Source organism: Equus caballus, chromosome 5 (genome assembly GCF_041296265.1).
Source record: "Equus caballus isolate H_3958 breed thoroughbred chromosome 5, TB-T2T, whole genome shotgun sequence".
Lineage (NCBI taxonomy): Eukaryota > Metazoa > Chordata > Mammalia > Perissodactyla > Equidae > Equus > Equus caballus.
Window position 1 is genome coordinate 77,669,053 of NC_091688.1, and position 23,566 is coordinate 77,692,618.

At 37.7% G+C, this 23,566-nt stretch overlaps 1 protein-coding gene across 12 annotated transcripts in view; it reads left to right on the forward strand.

Moving 5' to 3' along the window:
- EVI5 (ecotropic viral integration site 5) overlaps nt 1-23,566 on the forward strand; it is a 223,019-nt gene that overhangs the window by 175,811 nt on the left and 23,642 nt on the right. For 10 of the 12 annotated variants that reach the window (XM_070268726.1, XM_023641642.2, XM_070268727.1 and 7 more), the window contains one exon: nt 6,251-6,346. In XM_070268726.1, coding sequence (XP_070124827.1) covers nt 6,251-6,346 — 96 coding nt within the window. Of the gene's footprint in view, nt 1-6,250; nt 6,347-22,357; nt 22,650-23,566 lie in introns of those variants that run through there. The other 2 variants (XM_070268730.1, XM_023641643.2) reach the window with 1 other exon arrangement.

Below are 23,566 nucleotides of genomic sequence, written 5' to 3' on the forward strand. Positions count from 1 at the left end.
TGAAGTAATTATTTATGTGATTTAATCATATTACTTTTCAGTTTCTTAAGTTTCCAGTAACATGGGAAGAAAGTATATCCATTCCTAGAGCAAAAGTAGATTTTAAATGAAGAACTGCTAAGTAACCTTTGGGAGATATATATCTTTTCACAATGTAAATGAGCTACAGTGTAGACTAAGTACTTGCTTTTTAGCAGACTGCAGGGAGAGAAGGAATGAATTGATTTGGTTACTGATGACTTCTTCGTTCCAGTATTTTACTATGAAAAATTTCAGGCATACAGAAATTGAAAGAATTGTACAGTGAGCACCATAAACCCACCACTTCCATTCTAAAATTAATATTTTGCTGTATTTGTTTTATTTGTTGCTTTATCAGATACTCCCCTATCCACCATCCTAGCAGTTTTATTTTTTGATGCATTTCGGAGTAAGTTAACATGAAGTTGTTATACTTTACCCCAAATCACTTAAACGTGCATTTCATTAACTAGAGTTATTGATGACCTTTTAATTAAGAGGCTCATATATAGAGTTCTGTGGCTTAAGGCCTTAATATGAATTAGCTTATTATAGACATCATAATGGTAGTTGCTAAAGTAATTATTCAAAGATAGATCCAAGAGTGAAATGTCCATTTTATTCTTTTGCAAATGTTACTTTAGGCTCTTACTATAAAGTTTCTTTTATTGTTTGACAAAAAGGTGTGTATTTAAGGTCTGTTCAGTTGAAATTACAGAATACAAAATTGTTGATGTTTTGGATCTCTTTTACTTTGTTTATTTCTTACCTAATTAGTTTTTCTTAGGAAACCAGTTAACTGGCAATCTGTAGTTATCAGCTGGACCAAAAGAAAACCTCAAGAAAATGCAGGTTCCTGGTAAATTTATTAGTGTAGCTGACATTTTCCCACCTGCTTATCAGAAAGAACCATGTGGACATTGCCTGAAAATAGAAAGCTGTAAAAATACTTGCAAAGAAGTCTTAAACATTAGATAATTGAATTAACTGTCTCAGAAGTTAAATTGATATCTGCTTCTTAGAATATAAGTTAATTGGAAATATACAGTTATTCAGCTACTTTCAAAGAGGATCCTAAAAGGCTTTGAATCACCGTATTTAAATTAGAGCCCATTTGTAGAACATAAAAATCACAGACTTTTAGAAGAAAGGTCATTTATACTTTTTTATTTATTGAATGGCATTTAGGACATCTCTAACTTTTTATTTCTGTTTTTGAAATATCAGCTATATTCCCTTAAAGCAGACTGTAGAATCAGAATACCCCATGCAGAGCTTTCCAGTTGGCATGGCTGTCACAGTGGTGTGCTACTAATGTGTGACAAGTGTGCTGGGATGCTGATTGTCTCGTCCTGGGGTTGCTGATAGAGCCTGGAGCTGCTTAACCACCCTTCCTCTTTCCTCAGTTTAGCCACTATGCCTTACAGGTTTTTACTTGAGGGTTATGTGTGTGTCCACAAAAACAATGGTTTAATGGTGTCATAGTCTGACTTTCTGTATGTAAAAATTTTGCAGAAGAAACCCAATATTAAGCTTTATTAAGTTGTATTTAAATCTAGGAAAAACAATTATATACAATTGGATTTAATCAAATATATAAAGTTTTTCTCTTTGAAATTCTTTTTTCTACAATAATAGAAAGTCAAGGAACACCTGGGTTTTTTAGTCATAAATCTAAGAGAGCTTCTTTGATTTTCACAAGTATCTTTCAGGAGTCTCTTCTCTTTTTAAGGTAAAAACATTTCAATATTTTGTCCTGAAATTCCTAACTGCCCTGTTTTTCATTAAATACTGCCTTTCTTCCGAAGAAATCAAGGTGCTATAATAAAGTTCTTAGCTAAATCCTACTAAGACTCACCTTTGGAGGAAACAGATCTTTGGAGTCACTTCATCACTTTTTGTAAAACAGATTAATGATTCCTATATTGCCAAATTTTTTTCATGCATATTTCCCTATGGGAAAGAATTGGTACTAATTATTATTACTGGTCATTCTACAGCCTTTCAAACCTAAAGTATTTCTGCATTCTTGAACTTCTGTCTTACAGCATTAGAGCTTACCTTGGGCTTTGTCATTTTATTTGCCCTGAAATTTTTATTTTATCCCACATGATATTATTGCTGTGGGATGTCCAAAATTCTCGAGAACTTTGCCTTCCTTGGGAACGATATTTAAAGGCACCTTTCTCCAAGTCTGATTCCAAACCACATACATCTAGCCTTTCCATCTCATCCAGAAGGATTTCTTCCTAGTAGTGGATTGTGCTTTCATTCAATCAGCCATTCCAAGGGAATCAATATGACGTGATACTAAAATTAGACTAAAAGTAAAAACCATCCAAAAGGACAGCTGGACACATATCCAAATGAGTACTTCTCATCAAATTAATCCTCATTTGGAAGTATATCTACTTACTCAGTTGCTGCTGTCATTTCTCATGTCGCGTATGGGATTTGGAAAACACATTCTATAGGAATAATGTCTTCGTTTATTTTACATCAATGAATATTCTCCCTCCATGTTTTTTTTTCTCTTTCCTCCATTCTTCCTTCTCTTCTTTCTCGCTTCACTTGCTCACTACTTACTCTTGTCTGCTTGACATCATGCTTTCCTGCTTGGGGATGTATAGGACTGAGATGGAGTAAGACTAGAGCCAAGGAAAATCTTAAGACAAGATAGTCATGAAACAGACTGAATTTGGGTGGTCGGTTCATAAGTCTTTATTATATTACTCTTTTGTTCTTGTTCTGTGCCTTTGAAATATTTCTCTTAAAAAATAAAGTGATTAAAAATAAGATGCAGGCATAAGTACACATAAGTGGTATTGGACAACTGTAAATTGATAATATGGGTCATTAGCTTACAGCCATAAATGCAAGTGGCTATAGCATTTCATCTTTATTTCTTTTTATATTGTAATTCCCATTTAAATCAGCAGGGGCTGAAATAAATATTCAATTAAAGACAGATTTTTGTAACAAATCTAAGAAAGCTAATTTACTTGGTCCTTTGCATAAATCTCCATATATTCCTGTCTACTTGATTGTTTCTCATGTTCAGAATGCTGTAACTTAGGGTGAAAAATGTATCAACTGTTTCTGTGACTCTTACGCAACCAGTTCACTAAATCCTTCATTTAATTTCCTTATCTAGGAAGTAGGAATAATAATATCTATTCCGCAAGGTTGTTGTGATGATCGCATGTAAAGGGCTTAGAATAATTCTTAGCACATTGTAACCCCAGTCTTTCTCTACCCGGGCACCACAAGAGAATTAAGTCCTACAGAAAATAATTTGAGTAACTATTTTCTCAATTCTTCTAAGGATAGTACATAGTTGGTACCATTTTAGATGCATAGGAGATAAGTTAAAATCATTACATACAATGATGCTTTAGGCATTAGGGCTTAATTCCTTTGGGGAACCTCAACTGAGAAGGTCTGATAAGTGTCAAGATATGTTAGCTATTATTTTTTTTGCAAGTGACAGAAACCCATATTCAAACTGATTTAAATAATAAAGGCACTTTATTGTTTGTATAAATGAAAGAACAGATAGGGCTTCAGAGATGGTACGATTAGGACTCTGACTTGGTATCTCTGCTTTTCTGTTGGTTCTTTGGCCATCGAACTAATATTTCTAACTAAATTTTTAAAAAAAATTTTTTTCTCAAATATGGGCTTATGGCTGAAAAATCATAAGTGTCTTTTGTATATATTTAAGAAACCTAGCACATTTGGAATATAGTAATTGTTAAATTAGTTTTGCATAGATGATTATATGTGATATTCACGTGTTTAAATACGTAAGGAAAGTTTTGGGGGAGGGCCAGGTGGCCGAGCGGTTAAAGTTCTGCGTGCTCTGCTTTGGTGGCCGGGGTTCGCGGTTCAGATCCCAGTTGTGGATCTACTCCACTCATCCCACATACAAAGTAGAGGAAGACTGGCACAGATGTTAGCTGAGGACTAATCTTCCTCAAGCAAAAAAAGAGGAGGATTGGCAATGGATGTTAGCTCAGGGCAAATCTTCCTCACAAAAAAAAAAATATTAAAAATATTAAAAATAAGTATATAAGAAAAGTTTTAAAGCCTGTTGAAACTATGGTTGTTCTTTTACATCTGTACAAATACTAGTTACTTCAGACTGCTTCAGCAGACCATCTTTTAATAAATGGTTTTTAAGACATATTGCCAAAAGAAAAAGACCAAAAACACAAAAGGGGGAGGGGTCTTATAGGAATAACTTCATGAAAGGACTTGAAGAACAGACTAAGGGTACATAAGAATGCAATCAAGGTGGCAAGGATGGTACTGCACAAAGAAGGGCTTCTCTGCCCGATGTGCATAAAAAAAAAACAATTATTTACAGCCTCAGCTTTTGAGAAAAGAAAAAGCTCTATTGCAAGGTCTCCCCAGTGCAGGGTTTGGAGCAAAATTTATGGGCTAGAAGAGCAGGGCGGTCTGAAGTGTGGAGATAGATGACGGGAGGTGAGGAGAAGTGAGGTAATTGATGACCTGCGCAAGTGTAGTCAAGCTGCATGGCTCTTCATAGGACGCATGTTCACACAATGGTGGTGTTGGTGTGATCTCCGGGTGGAGTTTTCAGTCCCCACATATCAAAAGGGTTGCCTATGGGGCATTTGCACAGGCCCAGTTAATGGGTCGGTGGTCTCAACTGGCCTGAACTGGACAAGGGGTCGACTCTCAATTCCTGAAAAACAGCTTTCAATTACTCTGTTGATAAGATGGGGTCAGTTGAACTGGTCCTAGTAGGCCTGTTGTTAGAAGGACAGTTGATGCAGAAGAGCAGTGCTGTTGGAATGATGCCTGACTCTACAGGGGAGCTACCCATTCTGTTGCTGGAGCAATTCTAGTTAGTTCTTTCTGCCAAGGATGTTAGGGGAGGGTGTATAAAAGGAACATACAGGGTGGACTTGGCTTCAGTCGGAGAACCAAACCAGATGATGTCCCAGGTCCCTTCTTACTGTGAAAGGAAAGGTAGTATAGGGATCTCCACGTTGGAAAATGCTCTTCACTGCAACCCATTACTCTCAAGGTAAATGTACAGGACCTACAGCACATTTCAAAACCTACTTTAAAAAAAAACTATAAATCTTCAGATAGCATGAAGATAACTTACATGAACTTCAAAGCTCTCTTAAATCAAAATGGTTATTTTTGTGCTCTGTATGTACTGATATTGAATGATCTTCAAGTTGTATTCTTGAAAGATAAGAGTAGAACTGTGTATGGTGTCCACAGTAAGAGTAAAAATATATGTGTGTATACATGTATGTTTGATTATATATGTACAAAATACCATGGGAAGATTACACTAAAAAACTGTTAACAGTGTTCGTCTCCATGGATGGAAACCGAGTGGTTGGTGACTATTAAAAGTAAACCAGTACTTTTATGCTATCAGGAGTTACTCGGTAGTTTCAGTAGAAGTCTCTGAATCAGAGCTTCTTAACATTTTAAGCATCAGCACATGGCTTCCTAATTACAGATGATCTGGAGATAGCAAAAACCTATTTTCACTCTCTACTAAGCTCTTCCTCTTAAAAGTTCACATTTGTTTTCAGGTGGTATAAGAAAAAGGCAGCTCCCCCCCTTCCCAGTCTATCCCTGGAACATGATCCCAGCACAGTTCTGGAACTAGCCCTTAGGGATTGGAGCATCTTTTCATCCACTACATCTGGGCCTCACGACACATATTCATGAGCTAATTAAACAGAAGCGATTCAGCACTGTCCTCCTCTTGGAGAGTGGTTTAGAGAATGTTTTATTTTTTCCCCTTCTTCTCTGTTTCCCAAGCAAAAGCAGATTCCCAGTGTGGCTGTGGGAGGCTCACCACCTTCTCAGCTAAGCACTGAATCTCTTATGGATAGAAAATCGTTTGCCCCCAAAATAACTAAATAAATGGCTTTAAAATTCTAGAGTAATTTTTTCACTAGTAGACCTATTTGATTATGTATTGATTTCTAAGAGTCTCTCAAAAGGTACGTTGTAAGTTGCATTTGTTTTAAACAACTTCTATTAAGCATTATTTAGAAATATTCAGTATAGTTTACTATGAATTATTTTTCTGGAATACTTTGAAAACAGCTTTGTTCAGAATTTAGCCAGTTAAAGGATATGCCTTATGCTGTCCGGTATTTTCAAATATTTGAGTACCTGCTGTGAAAATGGTCTCTTGTTTTTGCTTTTTTGTATTGTCACAAAACAGAAAGAAGAAGGAAAGCTTCAAGGACAACTTAACAAGTCTGACTCTAACCAGTGTATTAGGGAACTGAAAGATCAGATAGCGGAGCTGAATCATGAGGTAAGTGATAAATTTTGATCTTCACATATTTCTTTCTTCCTTCCTCTGTATTGTAGCAACGCTTACTGGTTATGACTGACTCTTTCATGATAAGTGTTTTCTGTGAATCCTTGATTATAGTTAATAATACTATTTTAGAAGATTGCCTTCTTCTTAAGATTTTTTTCTTGTGATATAGAGGATTAATTTTCCTTAAACCTCTTTAATGGTGATCTAAAATGATCAATTAAAATTTGCATGGCAAGTATTTTGTTTTTTTATTGTGATCTGAAAACCCTTGATAGTCTGTCTAGGTGTCAAATTTACTTCAATTAAACTAAAATTTTCTTTATACCTGTAGAATAGATTTGTGGTATTTACCGTTACAGATAGAGGGAAGTCTTTTTACTCTTGTCTTCTTTTCCCCTTCGTGGTGGTAGTATTACTGAGATTGCAAAAAAGGATACTTGCCTAACATCAGTTAACAGATTTCTTAGTATCTGAACGCTTTTTAAACTGGCACCACCTTGAATCTGTGAGATTCAACTCGTGAAATTTTCAGATAGTTTTATAGGTACTATACTAGGTAATTGAAATTATTTTAAACTAATGTGTGTTGATTAGAGAGATACTTTTTGTTAATGTGGCTGTAGGTCAGTTTCCTTGTCCTTTATCATTTTCTAATGATAAATATCTAGCTAAACATGAATGGAAAAGCATGTTTCTTATCTGTTTTTTTTCTTTTAAGATTGGCACCTGGGCTAACAACTGTTGCCAATCTTTTTTATTTTTTTTTTTCTGCTTTATCTCCCCAACGCGCCCTACCCCCCCCCCCCCCCGCCCCAATACATAGTTGTATATCTTAGTTGCAGGTCCTTCTAGTTGTGGGATGTGGGACGCTGCCTCAACGTGGCCTGACCAGCGGTGCCATGTCTGCGCCCAGGATCCAAACCCTGGGCCGCCGCAGCAGAGCGCGTGAACTTAACCACTTGGCCACGGAGCCAGCCCCTTATCTTGAGTTTTGGTACAATAACTTTTGTTCACAGTGATGAGATTTCAGTGGGTAACAAACCTCATTTGTTAAGAAAGAAACTCATTTTGGCCACTAAATTAATTTAAACCTCAAAGGAAGAAGTTTGGACAATACCCTTTCCTGGTATTACACCCTTCAGTTAAAGTCAGAGTGTTTTGGGTGATACCTCCTGGATAGTCAACCTAAGCAAATTCCGAATGAAGAAACAAAACATTAACCAAAATGCTAAATCTTAGATGTGGTTTAATTTAATTTGTCCTGAAATTTTGGGGGTCATTCCTGTAAATACTGATATTCAGCCGTGAGAACATTTGAGGAATTCAGGATCTTGTATAATCTTGACTTATTTGTGTACATTTTTTATAATCCGTTCTTTTTCCTAGTAGCCACGTATGAAAGAACAAGTTACAAATAAACATTTTCTAGAAATCCTTATTCTTTTGAGAACCCCAGGAATTATTCCTTGTGTTCAAAAGGTTTTCTCAAAGAAAATTATGACTAAAATAAAACAGTCTCCCATTTAAGGAAGATAAGGAAACTTCGATGTTGCTGAATTAAGAAAATTGTATATGGATTGACTATTTCTTAGACTTGTCTAAAAATCAGTCAACAAACATTAATTCTGCCTGTCATGTACCTTAACTAAAAATGATGATATTCTCTTCATCAGGACTGGCAGAAAATAGTTCACACAAGGTTTAACTTTAATGTCAGTTTTTTATATGTGGCCTGTGAAAGCAGTCATTTATCTTATGCAAACATGAATACAAAATTAATCAATAAGGTAGAATTTTCTACTGTTAAAATATAGAGCTAGCTGTGCAAGTTAAAACTTAGAACAGGGGCTGGGCCTGGTGGCACAGTGGTTAAGTTAGTACGTTCTGCTTTGGTGGCCCAAGGTTCGCTGGTTCGGATCCTGGGTGCGGACGTGGCACCACTTGTCAGGCCATGCTGTGGTAGGCATCCCACATATGAAGTAGAGGAAGATGGGCATGGATGTTAGCTCAGGGCCAGTCTTCCTCAGCAAAAAGAGAAGGATTGGTGGCAGATGTTAGCTCAGGGCTAATCTTCCTCAAAAAAATAAAAATAAAAACTTAGAACAGTTTGTGATGAGGTGCTAATTGTGCAATTCAGAGTAGACCAGAGTCCTGGGCTTAAGCAGGCCCCAGGCAGAAAACATGGTGGAGAGGAGAGTGAGTACAGTACAGCTGGTGAGCACAGAGGTGACAGTGTGTGCGGGGTTCGGAGTTTAGAGGAGATGAAGAATTGATGTGACTGAATTGTGGGAAATAAGGATAGATTGAACAGAGCCAGCTTATGGTGACTCTTCAAAGCAAAGAAGAGATTAAATTTACTAGATAATATGAAACCTTTATAGATCTTCAGTTGGAGATTTCCTTTCATTATGTTTCCTGAGCAGATTTTAATACCTTCACCTGTTTCACAGTTTTATAACTAAAGAAAGGATAAGTGAACACAAGTAAAAGTTTAAACCAAGATAATGGCTGTAGTGGACTTACTACGAAAATTACTGTTTGTTGGACCAGCATCTTAAGAGAGTTCAATAAGGTGTCACCCTTTTATTCTAGTTTCATTCCTGTGATATAGCACTTGACAGTGACAAAAAGATAACCAATCTGATCTCTCCAACTTAACTTTTTGCTAGAATTTGCCAGAATCTTTGACTTTCAACATAAACATTAACTTTCAAATATTGTTATATTTGAACATGTGACTGTTAATAGTCACTTTGCTAGCTGATTTTTGTACTTCTGTAAATGTCAAAGGAAATGTTGAGACAGACTTTGCAGATTCATCTTCCTGAACATACAGCAATGTTGTACATGTTATAACTGTGACCACTTATCATAGTTAGCTGTATGAAATAGTAAAGAGATTAAGCAGGTTATTTTTGATGAATGGCTGAATATATTGTTGATTTATAAAATATAGTTACTATTTATTGAGTGAGCATTGCCAAGCATTGGTAAATTGTCCAAGCATTGTTTCAGGCACTTCATATTTATTATTACCAACCTTCGTAATAATTCCACATGATAGTGGTATTCTCGGTTGGATGGATATGGAAACAGACTCACAGTGATTAAGTGATTTGCCCATGGTTACACAAGTAGTCAATGATTGTGCCGGGGTTGAATCCTGTTTGGTCAGTTCTTTCTCTGCTGCTTACAGACTTTAGGTTAGAAAACATTTCATCAATATTTAAAATCTGAAGAATGGCAATTAATGACAATATTTTAACTGTGTTGTTCCTCTCTGACATGTGAATTTGAATACATCCAGTAAGTGAATTCTACAGCTCCCTCTCTCTCCCTGTTAGCATTGCAAATGGAGATTTATCTTCACTTCCTGCAGCAGCTTACTATCGTTCATCCAAGTCTCTTCTCTGATTCCCAACTCCTGCAATTCCTACCCTCACCACCTAACTAATTTTGCTCCTAACTTTATCTACTTCCCTTAGAAATCTTTTAATTTGGAGCCTCTTAGACCCTGCCAAGACCTGCATCAGCCACCCTGGAAACCCTTTCTGCCCCAGACCTGGCAAGAGCTGTGGTTAAATCCTCCCCTCTCTCTACATCCTGTTCTCATGGCTTACATAGAAAAGAATCTGGGCCCCAATTCAAGTGCTTTCCTTAACCCAGCTTCCCCTCCCCTCCCCTCCCACCCATCTATCATCACAACACCCACTGTATACTAGACACTGGGTTTAGAAATGAAGATAAAGAAGATTGAAATACAATCCATAGCCTCAAGGGGCTCACAGGCTAAGAATGGAGATAGGCATACAAATAAATAAATTGGAGTACATAATGAAAAATAGAGCATTATAGTAGCTGCCGTTCGTTTAAGGGTCCCTCTGTGGCAGATGCTGTGCCTAGTGTTATACTTCCATTATCTCCTTTAATCTTCACTCCGGGCCTATGAAGTAGGTAGCATCACTGTTATTCGTGTTTTACATGTAATAAAACTGAGGTTCTGAGGTGTTAACTCACCGTGATCATACACTAGGCAGCGGTAGAGGTAGGATGTTAGTTCAGACTATAAGATTTCAAGCCCATCCATGCACTGCGCCACCGTATGCTATGTAACTTCCTTTGTAACGTAACAGGGACTAGATGGTAACAGCGTCAGGACTGGGTTTTGAAAAATGAAAAGAAATTTAACAGGGAGATTGGGCATCAGGAACATGTAAGTCAGAGACATGAAACAAAATTGTAGGTTCCAGGGATGAATAAGCCGTCTGCTTTTGCAACGTAGGTCTCTCTTCTTACAGCTGCTGACCGCTAAAGACAAAGAATGTTTTCTAAATGCCAAGGGAGATAGAAGAAGGTAGAAAGTTGTTTTCACTTAGAAGTCAAAGGAAATGTACTCGGGACTCATTTAGGTACAGACATACTGAGAAGTTATAATTCTATGGTTCAGCCAGATTACCAGTTGACTAGGCTTCTCTGGGTCCTTTGGAGCCCTGCTACCATTTACAGTATTGTTTCATGGGAAAATGCGTACTAAACAGCTGATTTGAAAATGTTTTTAAATACCGGTTATATTTTCACTTGTTCTTGATGGTGATGTGTTCTGGTGGATGTTCTAGGAATAGGTGAATTTATTCCAGAATAAGATAGTTCACTTATACTAAAAATTAAATAATTCCCCGTTAAACAGCTTTGCTGAATTTTTATGGTGTCGTAATAAAATCGTGTTAATGTGCTTTATGTCCGTAAAATCCCACAGAAATAATTCTAGTTCTATTTGCTTAGTAGGTTTTCCATATAGAGCAAATTTTCCCTTTTTTTTATTACACTTCTATGTGTTAGTTGCTAAATCAGGTGTAGATCTTTTGGATAATTATTTTAATCTTCACAATTATCGTGTGAAATTTATTATTATTGCCATTTTATAGGCTCAGAAAGGCTAAATAAACTTGTCCAAAGTCACATAACCAGTAAGTGGCAGAAGGTGGAATTCAGGATTAAACTAGAATGAAATAAAACAAAAACAAACTATATATTTTTTAAAAGAAAGAAAGAAAAAAAGCCTTTGCGTTTTTATTCATTACTACCCTGCCTTGTTCCAGATATAATGAAGCAAGTTTGTAAGTGATACGAAATAGCAAACTACAATTTTGTGAGCAAAAGGAAAGAAGACTTGTAGGAATATAGTATGGAGTCATGAATAAGACCAGTACAAAAATGCATACCGCAAAAGTCTCCATATATATCTTGTAAGTGGGCCTCAAACTTGGCTCTAAGGTTTTCAGCAGTCAACACAAAATGGGAAACCTGGTCACTTTAAACATTTCAGAATGTCTGTATGATAAAAACAGACCAATTGGTTAGAAGAGCCACAACTATTCCTGCTACTAAGACCAAACGACAGTTTCTTCATTGCTTTTTAATAACAGAGACCTTCTAGTATGAGTTCACCAGCTATTATTCTTAACATTCTATAGTAGAATGGGTTCATAATCATAAGACTTGACTAATTTAAAGAACAGAAACTCTTTAAAAACTTTTGTATAGAAATATACAGAAAAGTACCCAGGTAACAAGTTTACAGCTCAATAAATTACCACAAAGGACATGATCAGCCCATATAACGACCACCCAGGTCCAAGAAATAGACCCCAGAGCCCCATTCATACCCTTCCCAGTCACTACTTACTCCCTTCTCCTCAAAGATAACTATGATCTCAACTTCTAATGCAATAGTTTAAGTTTTAGAATTTTATATAAATGGCTTATTATAGTACATATTCTTCTGTCTTGCTTCTCCTGCTCTAAATTGTGAGATTTTAACTGTTATTCTTTTTTTTTTTTTTTTTTTTGCGGTAGGATTATTTTTTTTTTATTAAGATTATGATAGATTACAGCCTTGTGAGATTTCAGTTGTACATTATTGTTAGTCTTGTTGTGGGTACACCACTTCCCCCTTTGTGCCCTCCGCCCACCCCCCCTTTTCCCTGGTAACCACCGATCAGTTCTCCTTGTCTATATGTTATCTTCCACCTATGTGTGGAGTCATATAGAGTTCGTCTTTCTCTGTCTGGCTTATTTTGCTTAACATAATACCCTCGAGGTCCATCCATGTTGCTGCAAATGGACCAATTTTGTCCTTTTTTATGGCTGAGTAGTGTTCCATTGTGTATATATACCATATCTTCTTTATCCAATCATCAGTTTCTGGGCATTTAGGTTGATTCCACATCTTGGCTATTGTAAATAATGCTGCGATGAACATAGGGGTGCAAAGGACTCTTGGGATTTCTGATTTCAGGTTCTTAGGATAGATACCCAGTAGTGGGATGGCTGGGTCATAAGGTATTTCTATTTTTAATTTTTTGAGAAATCTCCATACTGTTTTCCATAGTGGCTGCACTAGTTTGCATTCCCACCAACAGTGTATGAGGGTTCCTTTTTCTCCACAACCTCTCCAACATTTGTCGCTCTTGGTTTTGGATGTTTTTGCCAATCTAACGGGTGTAAGGTGATATCTTAGTGTAGTTTTGATTTGCATTTCCCTGATGATTAGCGATGATGAACATCTTTCCATGTGTCTGTTGGCCATACTTATATCTTCTTTGGAGAAATGTCTGTTCATGTCCTCTGCCCATTTTTTGATCAGGTTGTTTTTTTTGTTGTTGTTAAGCTGTGTGAGTTCTTTGTATATTATGGAGATTAACCCTTTGTCGAATAAGTGGCTTGTAAATATTTTTTCCCAATTAGTGGGCTGTTTTTTTGTTTCAATCCTGTTTTGCCTTGCCTTGAAGAAGCTCTTTAGTCTAATGAAATCCCATTTGTTTGTTTTTTCTATTGTTTCCCTCAACTGAGGAGTTATAGTGTCTGAAAAGATTCTTTTGAAACTGATGTCAAAGAGTGTACTGCCTATATTTTCTTCTAGAAGACTTATTGTTTCAGGCCTAATCTTTAGGTCTTTGATCCATTTTGAGTTTATTTTGGTGTGTGGTGAAAAAGAATGGTCAATTTTCGATCTTTTGCATGTGGCTGTCCAGTTTTCCCAGCACCATTTGTTGAAGAGACTTTCTTTTCTCCAATGTAGGCCCTCTGCTCCTTTGTCGAAGATTAGCTGTCCGTAGATGTGTGGTTTTATCTCTGGGCTTTCAATTCTCTTCCAATGATCTGTGGACCTGTTTTTGTACCAGTACCATGCTGTTTTGATCACTGTAGCTTTGTAGTATGTTTTGAAATCGGGGATTGTGATTCCTCCGGCTTTGTTTTTCTTACTCAGGATTGCTTTAGCAATTCGGGGTCTTTTGTTGCCCCATATGAATTTTAGGATTCTTTGTTCAATTTCTGTAAAGAATGTCCTTGGGATTCTGATTGGGATAGCATTGAATCTGTAGATTGCTTTAGGTAGTATGGACATTTTAACTATGTTTATTCTTCCAATCCATGTGCATGGAATGTCTTTCCATCTCTTTATGTTGTCGTCAATTTCTTTCAAGAAAGTCTTGTAGTTTTCATTGTATAAATCCTTCACTTCCTTGGTTAAATTTTTCCCAAGGTATTTTATTCTTTTTGTTGCGATTGTGAATGGGATTGAGTTCTTGAGTTCTTTTTCTGTTAGTTCATTGTTAGTGTATAGAAATGCTACTGATTTATGTATGTTGGTTTTATACGCTGCTACTTTGCTGTAGTTGTTGATTGTTTCTAATGGTTTTTCTTTGGATTCTTTGGGGTTTTCTATATATAAGATCATGTCGTCTGCAAACAGTGAGAGTTTTACTTCTTCATTACCTATTTGGATTCCTTTTATTTCTTTTTCCTGCCGAATTGCTCTGGCCAACACCTCCAGTACTATGTTGAATAGGAGTGGTGAAAGTGGGCACCCTTGTCTTGTTCCTGTCCTCAGAGGGATGGCTTTCAGTTTTTGTCCATTGAGTATGATGTTGGCAGTGGGTTTGTCATATATGGCCTTTATTATGTTGAGGTACTTTCCTTCTATACCCATTTTCTTGAGGGTTTTTATCATAAGTGGATGTTGGATCTTGTCGAATGCTTTCTCTGCATCTATTGAGATGATCATGTGGTTTTTGTTTCTCAATTTGTTAATGTAGTGTGTCACGTTGATTGACTTGCAGATGTTGAACCATCCCTGTGTCCCTGGTATAAATCCCACTTGATCATGGTGTATAATCTTTTTGATGTATTGCTGTATTCGGTTTGCCAGAATTTTGTTGAGGATTTTTGCATCTATGTTCATCAGTGATATCGGTCTGTAGTTCTCCTTCTTTGTGTTGTCCTTGCCAGGTTTGGAGATCAGAGTGATGTTGGCTTCATAGAATGTGTTAGGGAGTACTCCATCTTCCTCAATTTTCTGGAATAGTTTGAGAAGGATAGGTATTAAATCTTCTTTGAATGTTTGGTAGAATTCTCCAGAGAAGCCGTCTGGTCCTGGACTCTTATTTTTGGGGAGGTTTTTGATTACTGTTTCTATTTCTTTACTTGTGATTGGCCTATTCAGATTCTCCATTTCTTCCTGATTCACTTTGGGGAGGTTGTAGGAGTCTAGGAATTTGTCCATTTCTTCTAGGTTGTTCAATTTGTTGGCATATAGTTTTTCATAGTATTCTCTTATGATCCTTTGTATTTCATTGGTATCTGTTGTGATTTCTCCTCTCTCATTCCTAATTTTATTTATTTGAGATTTCTCTCTTCTTTTCTTGGTGAGTCTGGCTAAGGGTTTGTCGATTTTGTTAATTTTTTCAAAGAACCAACTCTTTGTTTCATTGATCCTTTCTACTGTCTTTTTTGTTTCAGTATCATTTATTTCTGCTCTTATTTTTATTATTTCCCTCCTTCTGCTAACTCTGGGCTTTGTTTGTTCTTCTTTTTCTAATTCTGTTAGGTGTCGTTTGAGGTTGCTTATGTGAGCTTTTTCTTGTTTAGTGAAATGAGCCTGTATTGCAGCGAATTTCCCTCTTAGGACTGCTTTTGCTGCATCCCAAATGATTTGGTATGTCATGTTCTCATTTTCATTTGTCTCCAGATAATGCTTGATTTCTTCTTTAATTTCTTCAATAATCCATTGTTTGTTCAGAAGCGTGTTGTTTAGTCTCTACATTTTTGCACCTTTCTCTGCTTTATTCTTGTAGTTGATTTCTAGTTTCATAGCATTATGATCAGAAAAGATGCTTGATATTATTTCAACTCTCTTGTATTTATTGATGCTTGCTTTGTTTCCCAAAATATGGTCAATCCTTGAGAATGTTCCATGCGCACTTGAAAAGAATGTGTAACCTGCTGTTTTTGGATGAAGTGTTCTATATATATCTATTAAGTCCATCTGATCTAATTTTTCATTTAATTCTATAATTTCCTTGTTGATTTTCTGTCTGGATGTTCTGTCCATTGGTGTTAATGGTGTGTTGAGGTCCCCTACTATTATTGTATTGTTGTTGATGTCTTCTTTTAGTTCTGTTAAGAGTTGCTTTACATATTTTGGTGCTCCTGTGTTGGGTGCGTATATATTTATAAGTGTTATGTCTTCTTGGTGGAGAGTCCCTTTTATCATTATATACTGTCCCTCTTTGTCTTTCTTTATCTGTTTTGCTTTGAAGTCTACTTTGTCTGATATTAGTATAGCGACACCTGCTTTCTTTTGTTCATTATTAGCTTGGAGTATTGTTCTCCATCCCTTCACTCTGAGTCTGTGTTTGTCTTTGGGGCTGAGGTGTGTTTTCTGGAGGCAGCATATTGTTGGGTCTTGTTCTTTGATCCATCCTGCCACTCTGTGTCTTTTGATTGGGGAGTTCAGTCCATTTACATTTAGAGTGATTATTGAGATGTGGGGGCCTACCGCTGCCATTTTATGTCTTGTTTTCTGGTTTTCTTCAATTTCCTTTGTTTCTCGTCCCATGGTTTAATCTGTTGTTGTCCTTCTACTTATCTCCTTTGCTCTTGGTTTTGTAGCCCCTTTCCTTTTTTTGATTTTTCAGGAATAAGGGTTTTCCTGAGCATTTCCTGAAGAGGAGGTTTTGTGGCAATGAACTCCCTTAATTTTTGTTTATCTGGGAAAGTTTTTATTTCTTCATCGTATTTGAAGGATATTTTCGCCGGGTAGAGAATTCTCGGCTGTAGGTTTTTGTCCTTCAGATTTTTGAACATATCATTCCACTCTCTTCTAGCCTGCAAAGTTTCTGCTGAGAAATCTGCTGATAGCCTGATGGGGGTTCCTTTGTAGGTTAATTTCTTCTGCCTGCCTGCCCTTAGTATTTTCTCCTTGTCGTTGACTTTTGCTAGCTTCACTACTATATGCCGTGGGGTTGGTCTTCTTGCATTGATAAAGTTTGGAGATCTATTGGCTTCTGTCACATGAAGTTCCATCTCTCTCACCAGGTTTGGGAAGTTCTCAGCCATTATTTCTTTGAATAGGCTTTCTGCCTCCTTCTCCCTCTCTTCTCCCTCAGGTATACCTATAATCCTTATGTTGCATCTCCTAATTGCGTCTGATAATTCTCGGAGAGTTTCTTCATTTCTTCTTAGTCTTACTTCTCTCTCCTCCTCTGCCTGCAGCATTCCTATATTCCTATCTTCCAAATTGCTAATTCTTTCCTCCATATTATCGGCCCTACTGTTCAATGCATCTAGATTTTTCTTAATCTCCTCTATTGTGTTCTTCATTTCCAGTATTTCTGTTTGGTTCTTCTTTATAGTATCAAACTCTTTTGTGACATAGCCCCTGAACTCGTTGAGTTGTCTATCTGAATTCTCTTTTAACTCATTGAGTTTTTTAATGATGGCTGTTTTGAAGTCATCGTCATTTAGGTTACATATTTCACTTTCTTTGGGATTGTTTTCTGTGTATTTGTTATTTTCCTTCTGTTCTGGAGATTTAATGTATTTTTTCATATTGCTTGATGTTGTAGATTTGTGCCTCCACAGAGAGATTGAGTTTAGTTACTCCTTCCACTTGTTTCTACTGGTGTGGTGGGGGAGCAGCTGTTTATACTGCACCAACCAGGAACCCTATCAGCTGTTGCTAACTGGGCCTGGGCCCCTCCTCATAGTCACAGTGGTCCTGTGGGTTCCCTCTTCAGCTGTGGGGGCCGTCATGGGGGGGGCTTCAGGCTACTGGTGCCTACTGTTGCAGACCACCTAGACGTGCTCCCTCCTTGCGGTCTGCCATGGTGTTATGGGCTTTTCCAGCGGCCAGGGGCAGGATCACTTATATTTGCAGCTCTGTCACATCAGCGCCCACAAAATCTCACTTGTCCACTATGGGTCACAGCAGAGCTATGGGCATCTTCTGCAGTCTGTGGTTAGCTCACCTAGCTATGCTACTTTTTTCCCGAGGTCTTCTAGCCTTGTGGCTGCCGGATGGGTGCTCTCTATTAGTGGTGTGCAGAGGCTTTCTCTGAGGCTGCTGTGAGACTGTAGGGTTTCCCCCTAGGCTACGGAGCCGGGTCGCTGGAGCTCCACCCAGCCCCACTCCTCTCCCCCAGGATCTCAGGGAGCCCTTTGCCCTGTCTAGGGGATAGCTGGAGACCTTGATTTCAGTGGCAGCTGGCCGGCTGCTGCCCTGCCTGGTATTTTCCTCTCCGGGACCCTCCCGGTGTTGTGGATGCTGGGCGGCGCCTCTCCGCTAATGACAGGTAGGGACTTTGCCTCCTGCCCGGGCGGAACTCTGAAGTATGCCCCCTAGTCCGCGGAGACAGTCGCTGGAGGACCACCCAGCCCCAGTCCTCTCCCAGGAGACCTCCGGCAATCCCGTGCCCTGCCCGGCAGACGGTGGGGTGGGCAGCGGCAGCTGGTGGGCTGCCGCACCACCTGGGATTCTCTCCGGGACCCTCCAGGCGCTGTGGCCACCGGGCAAGGCCTCCCCGCCAATGGCGGGCAGAGGCTCTCCCCACGGACTCAGGTGTGCAACTCTGAAGCTTCCCTCTGGGTTTAGGTGTAATTGCAGGGGGCTTAGGTAGGGCTCTGGTCACCTGTTTCCACCGTCGCTCCTCTGGTGTGTGCTCCCTCCTGCCCTAGGTGTGTGCCGATGCTCTGGGGGCATCCGCTGGAAGAAAGCCACTTGCAGGTACTAGGCTGTTCGGTCGGTGTTGGAGAATTTTCCCCTATCTCCACCTCCTCCCAGAGGGAAGTCCATCTGCCTTCCGATGTGTAGCCGCGTGGGTCTCTCAGGCGTCCCGAGATGCTGTATGGATATCCTTTGTTAAGCGATGAATGTCCAATTTGTTGTGGATTCAAAGGGGGAGAGACAAAGAGGATACTCACGCCGCCATCTTGGATCCTTCTTAACTATGTTATTCTTAAATGTAGATGTAGATTATTCATTCTCAATGCTATATAATTTTCCTTTGTATAAATATACCACAATTTATTTATGCTGTTGGTGAACATTTGAATTATTTCTGGTTTGGTCTGTTAAGAACATTGCTGCAAGTGGTTACGCCAGTTTACACTCCCATGAGCAGTGAAGACAGTTCTTAGTGTTCTCGTCTTCATCCACATGTGGGATTGTGAGACTTTATCTAATTTTAGTCATTCTTTGGCTGTGAAGAGGTTTCTCATTATGGTTTGAATGTGTGTTTCCCTAATTACTAGTAATATTAAGAACCTTCCCCCAGCATCCAGAACAATGTTGGCATATATTAGTACTCCATGAAGATGTTTCTAATGAATAGATTATTGCAAAAGGCTTTGCTGGTAAGGTAATGTATAAGCTGTGATAGGAGTGCTAAGAAGCTTCCTGATGTGTGAAAATCAGTGAAAAGAACATTCCAGGCAGAAGAAACAACTAGCACAAAGACCCTAGAAGAAAATGAAGGGACTTTTTGAGGAACCATACTAATGTGGTTGGAGTGTAGTAGAGGGTGCGAAAAAAATGATAGATGATAAGATTAGAGAGGTAGATGGGGTCAAGTCCAATATAGTGCTTTGTAAGCCAGGATAAATAGTTCAGGTTTTTTATTGATTTAGTGGGAGGCCTTTGGATGGTTTTAAGCACTTTGATGAGATCTGATTGGCCCTGCCTGCTCTGTGGTGAGTTGATTGTAGGAGAGCAAGAAAGGAAACGGGAAATGGAGGCTGTTCAAATAGTCCAGGTAAGAGCAAAGGTGGCTTAGAAGGGTGGGAGAAGTGGAAATGTTAGCAATGTAGATGTGTTAGAGGTGTGTTTTAGAGGTAGAGAACTTGCCGATGGACTGTATGAGAAACATGAGAAAACAGTCAGCGACTCCAGAGATTTTTGGCTTGACGATTAAGTGAGTGGTTGGTGCCATTTTCTGAGGCTGAGGAAGGGCAGGAGATCAAGAGCTCTGTTTTGTTTACATTAAGGTTGAGATTCCTGTTCAACATCAAATGAAAATACCGGGTAGGCAATAGCTATGTGAGTATGAAGTTCTAAGAAGAGGTCAGGGCTAAAAACAGGTTTAGTAGTTATTGGCATATAAATGGCATTCATAGATAAAGAGAAGGGGGTCCAGAAGCAAATTTGTGGCACTCCTGACCTTTAAGGTCAAGAGAGCCAGCAAAGGAGACCAAAACCACCAGTGGGATAGGAGGAAAACTGGTGAGTGTGGAGACACAAGAGCCTCCATTTCAAGAAGGGAGCACTTCAACATAGTTGTTTTAGTTAGATTTTAAACGTCACTGATCCTTCTGAAGACTGAATTTATTAGGAGAGATTTCTTCAGCATTTTTTACCATTTATCAGAGAATGATGGATAATTTATGAAAGAACTTAGGTGGAATGATCTGTCACTGAACAATTACTGAGACCCCCTTCCTGAAGAAATTAGAGAAATGTAAGCTATTTCAGGACAAGGCTGGCAAAAAAAAGCAACAAACAAAACCTCTTATAGGGTGCTGTAAGCAACATAAACCCAGGTAGGTGAACCCCCCTTTCTTTCTAAGGATCGCCATTGGGCTGGTTTCCAGTACCCAGAAGGTCTTCTGTCATCGTGTCTCCTTTGGTGTGGAGGAGTTTTTTAAGTCATCATAAGAATCTTCTTTTATTTCTACCAGCCAAGTACAAAATTAGGAGTTTAAATAAATAAAAGAAAATCTAAACAAAGCCCTCACTGAAGATTGGCTTAGAAAATGTTTATATGTGAGTACTCCTTAAGTTTTTAAATTCTGTTAACTCTGTTTATTCTTTACCTGAGCTATGGATTTAATTAAATATCTGCCAAAAAATATGTTTAATGTCCTAAACATTCTTAATATGCTTAATATGTGTGCTCATTTTGTTATTAAACTAGGGCTTTTGAAATAAGGAACTTTAAAAATCAAATGACAGATTACCCTTTTATGCTGTTGGAATCTTTTTTTTCCCATGTGCTTATATTCTTCAGTTTAAAGGTAGTTAATAAAATCATTTGAACTTTAATTTTTTTAAAAGAAGCTTTTTAGAGACTCTTTCACCATTGGTCTTCATCTAGGCATTAAACCAGCGTATTAAAGGTAGAAAAGAACTAGTTATTTGGCTCTGTACTTATTGGCAGCCTTTTTTTCTCTTTATTTCTAACTGAATGATACTATTTTTGTTTTTTTAACTGGCTGCGTATTTTATACTATTTCTACCAGTCTTGATTTCGTTTTAAGTCTTGAAAAGCTCCAAGTAATTATCTAGTTTATAGAGTGATAACCTAGCATAGCATTGACATCTTACTCACAAGCTGCTTCATAGCAACAGTATACTTCTGGAGGCAGAAATAAGAATCAAACATAGTGTCTTCTGTTTTTATTGATGGCTGCTGATAATTTGATTTTAGTATTACTGTTTCAGAAAAATTTCAATATGTGGAGTTATAAACTTTCATGTATGTTTTACAGTAAGAAGTGCTAGGTTTTACATGCCCAAAAACTGAAGATTGGATAAAGAAGATATGGTATATATACACAATGGAATACTACTCAGCCATAAAAAAAGACAAAATTGGCCCATTCGCAGCAACGTGGATGGACCTCGAGGGTATTATGTTAAGCGAAATAAGCCAGACAGAGAAAGACGAACTCTATATGACTCCACTCATAGGTGGAAGTTAATATATTGACAAGAAGATCTGATCGGTGGTTACCAGGGAAAAGGGGGGGTGGGGTGAGGGCACAAAGGGGGAAGTGGTGTACCCACAACATGACTAACAATAATGTACAACTGAAATCTCACAAGGCTGTACTCTATCATAACATTAAAAAAAAAAAAAAAAAAAAAAAAGAAGTGCTAGGTTTCCCAGTGCAGCAGCTTCTTAATAAAAGAAATTATTCCCTCAAATTTGTTCTTTCTCTAGTTGGAGCAATGTAAAGTACCATGCAGGAGCTCACACAAGCCTCATTGCGAGTAAAGTGTTTTCTTTGCTGCCCAAAATGTCCCACGTAGATAATGAGAGATCACATTTGTACTCATGAGAATTGCTTTAAGGCACTTGAATTAAATGTTTAGCACTGTTTTTTAATCTTACAATCTCCATTTATGAATAAAAAATTCATTCTTAATGACTTCTTTAAATGAGTGTTATTACTCCTATTCCTATTATTTGTTCCATTTTATCTTGGATAAGCAATTTATCTTATTTGAAGTCATAAGATTAAAGAAATTATTGTACAATGTATAGTGTTTTATATCTGGAATAGTATCACCATGTAAAAGAGACTTAACGCTGAGATTTCAGATTTGTATTTTTTTTTTAAGCCAGATATGTTCTTAAAGTTTATCTGGTTTTTACCTGATAAATGAGGAAGCTGAGGGCCCAAGAATTAAGGGACTTACCCAAAGTTACACAGCGAGTTAGTGACAGACGGAACTACTACCCGGGCATTCTGGCTTCTGATCCCCTCCATCCCACTGCCCTATCACAATCCTGCTGGCCCACTTAACGATCACATGTTAGATAGAGTAGGAGTTCCCTAAGTGTTTAATTGAATTAAAATTAATTACTTCTCTCAGATGAGAACCCAATGTCTAGTTAGTAGAAATTTCCTCTCACTTAGTCTTCTTTACTTTTCTTTCAGCATCAGGTTCTGGACTTCTGTTCCATCTGAGAATGGGGAATTGGTCTGATTTGACGCTTCAGATTCTGCTTCAGTTTCCAGTGGGTGCCACTAAAATCTTAGCTTTTAAATATTATATGATTTTCTGAAAACAGAGGCAACTGAGATTTTTCTAGCCAAATTTGACATTTCCAGAAGCATAGAAGTAGATAAAAAGTGTCAATCCAATTTCATCTATACCTATTACTTAAGAAAGACAAGCTTACCCACGGACATAAATTAGCTCAGCTTTTCAATACATTCTGTTTCAAGAGTTTGTTATTTAACTGGTGACCAAACTTCCAGCAATTGTTTCTAGATTAATTTTTTTAATCTCGAGGACTCTGTATCTTTCCATTCATTCTTTGCCTACAAAAAGAATATATAATATACCACATTCAGAGAAAAACTATAATAATCCCACAGAGAATACCTTACTTTTATTCAAAACTTTTAGACCACTTTCCAACTTTATGTTATATTCATAAAAAGAGGTATTTTTACCCAATTATATATATGTATGTATCCTGTTCCTCCGATAGGTAGAAAAAAATTTTTAAATTTGTTAATGAAAATATGTGTTTCTAATGATGGTAATTTCATTAAGGAACTAGAGTTGAGTCATGAGAGCATGACAGAAAAGACAGGTCTGGTAGGAGAGAGTAAGATGAGAAAATGAAATCACCTGGAAAAGGAAAATTTAAAAGATAAGGAAAGGAATTAGACAATATGAAACTAAGGATTTGGATCTGGTACTCAGAATTAAAGGACCAAATAAATATCCTCAAGAGATAATATCTTGCTGGCCAAGAAGCAGAACCAGGTGGAATTATAAAGTGAGATTTGGATATTAAGCTGTATCATCCCATCTGATGATGGGATTTTTTTTTCTGATATTGTGCCAGACACTATGGGAAGTACAGTATAGTCTTACTCTTGACAAATTTGCAGTCCGATGGGGAAAAGTGGAACAGTTAATTTGATAAAGACTGTATGGTTAGTACTGATAATGAGTACTTAATAGTTCAGAAATGGGGATAACACAGCACTTAATTTCATTTATTTTAATTAATGGTTGTTATACTCTCCTTGATGCTCAGGGGTAAGATATACTGTGAATTCCTTGATGGCAAAGACTGTGTCTTATTCAGCCTTATATTTCTTAAGAGTCTCTCAGAAGTCCTAACATAG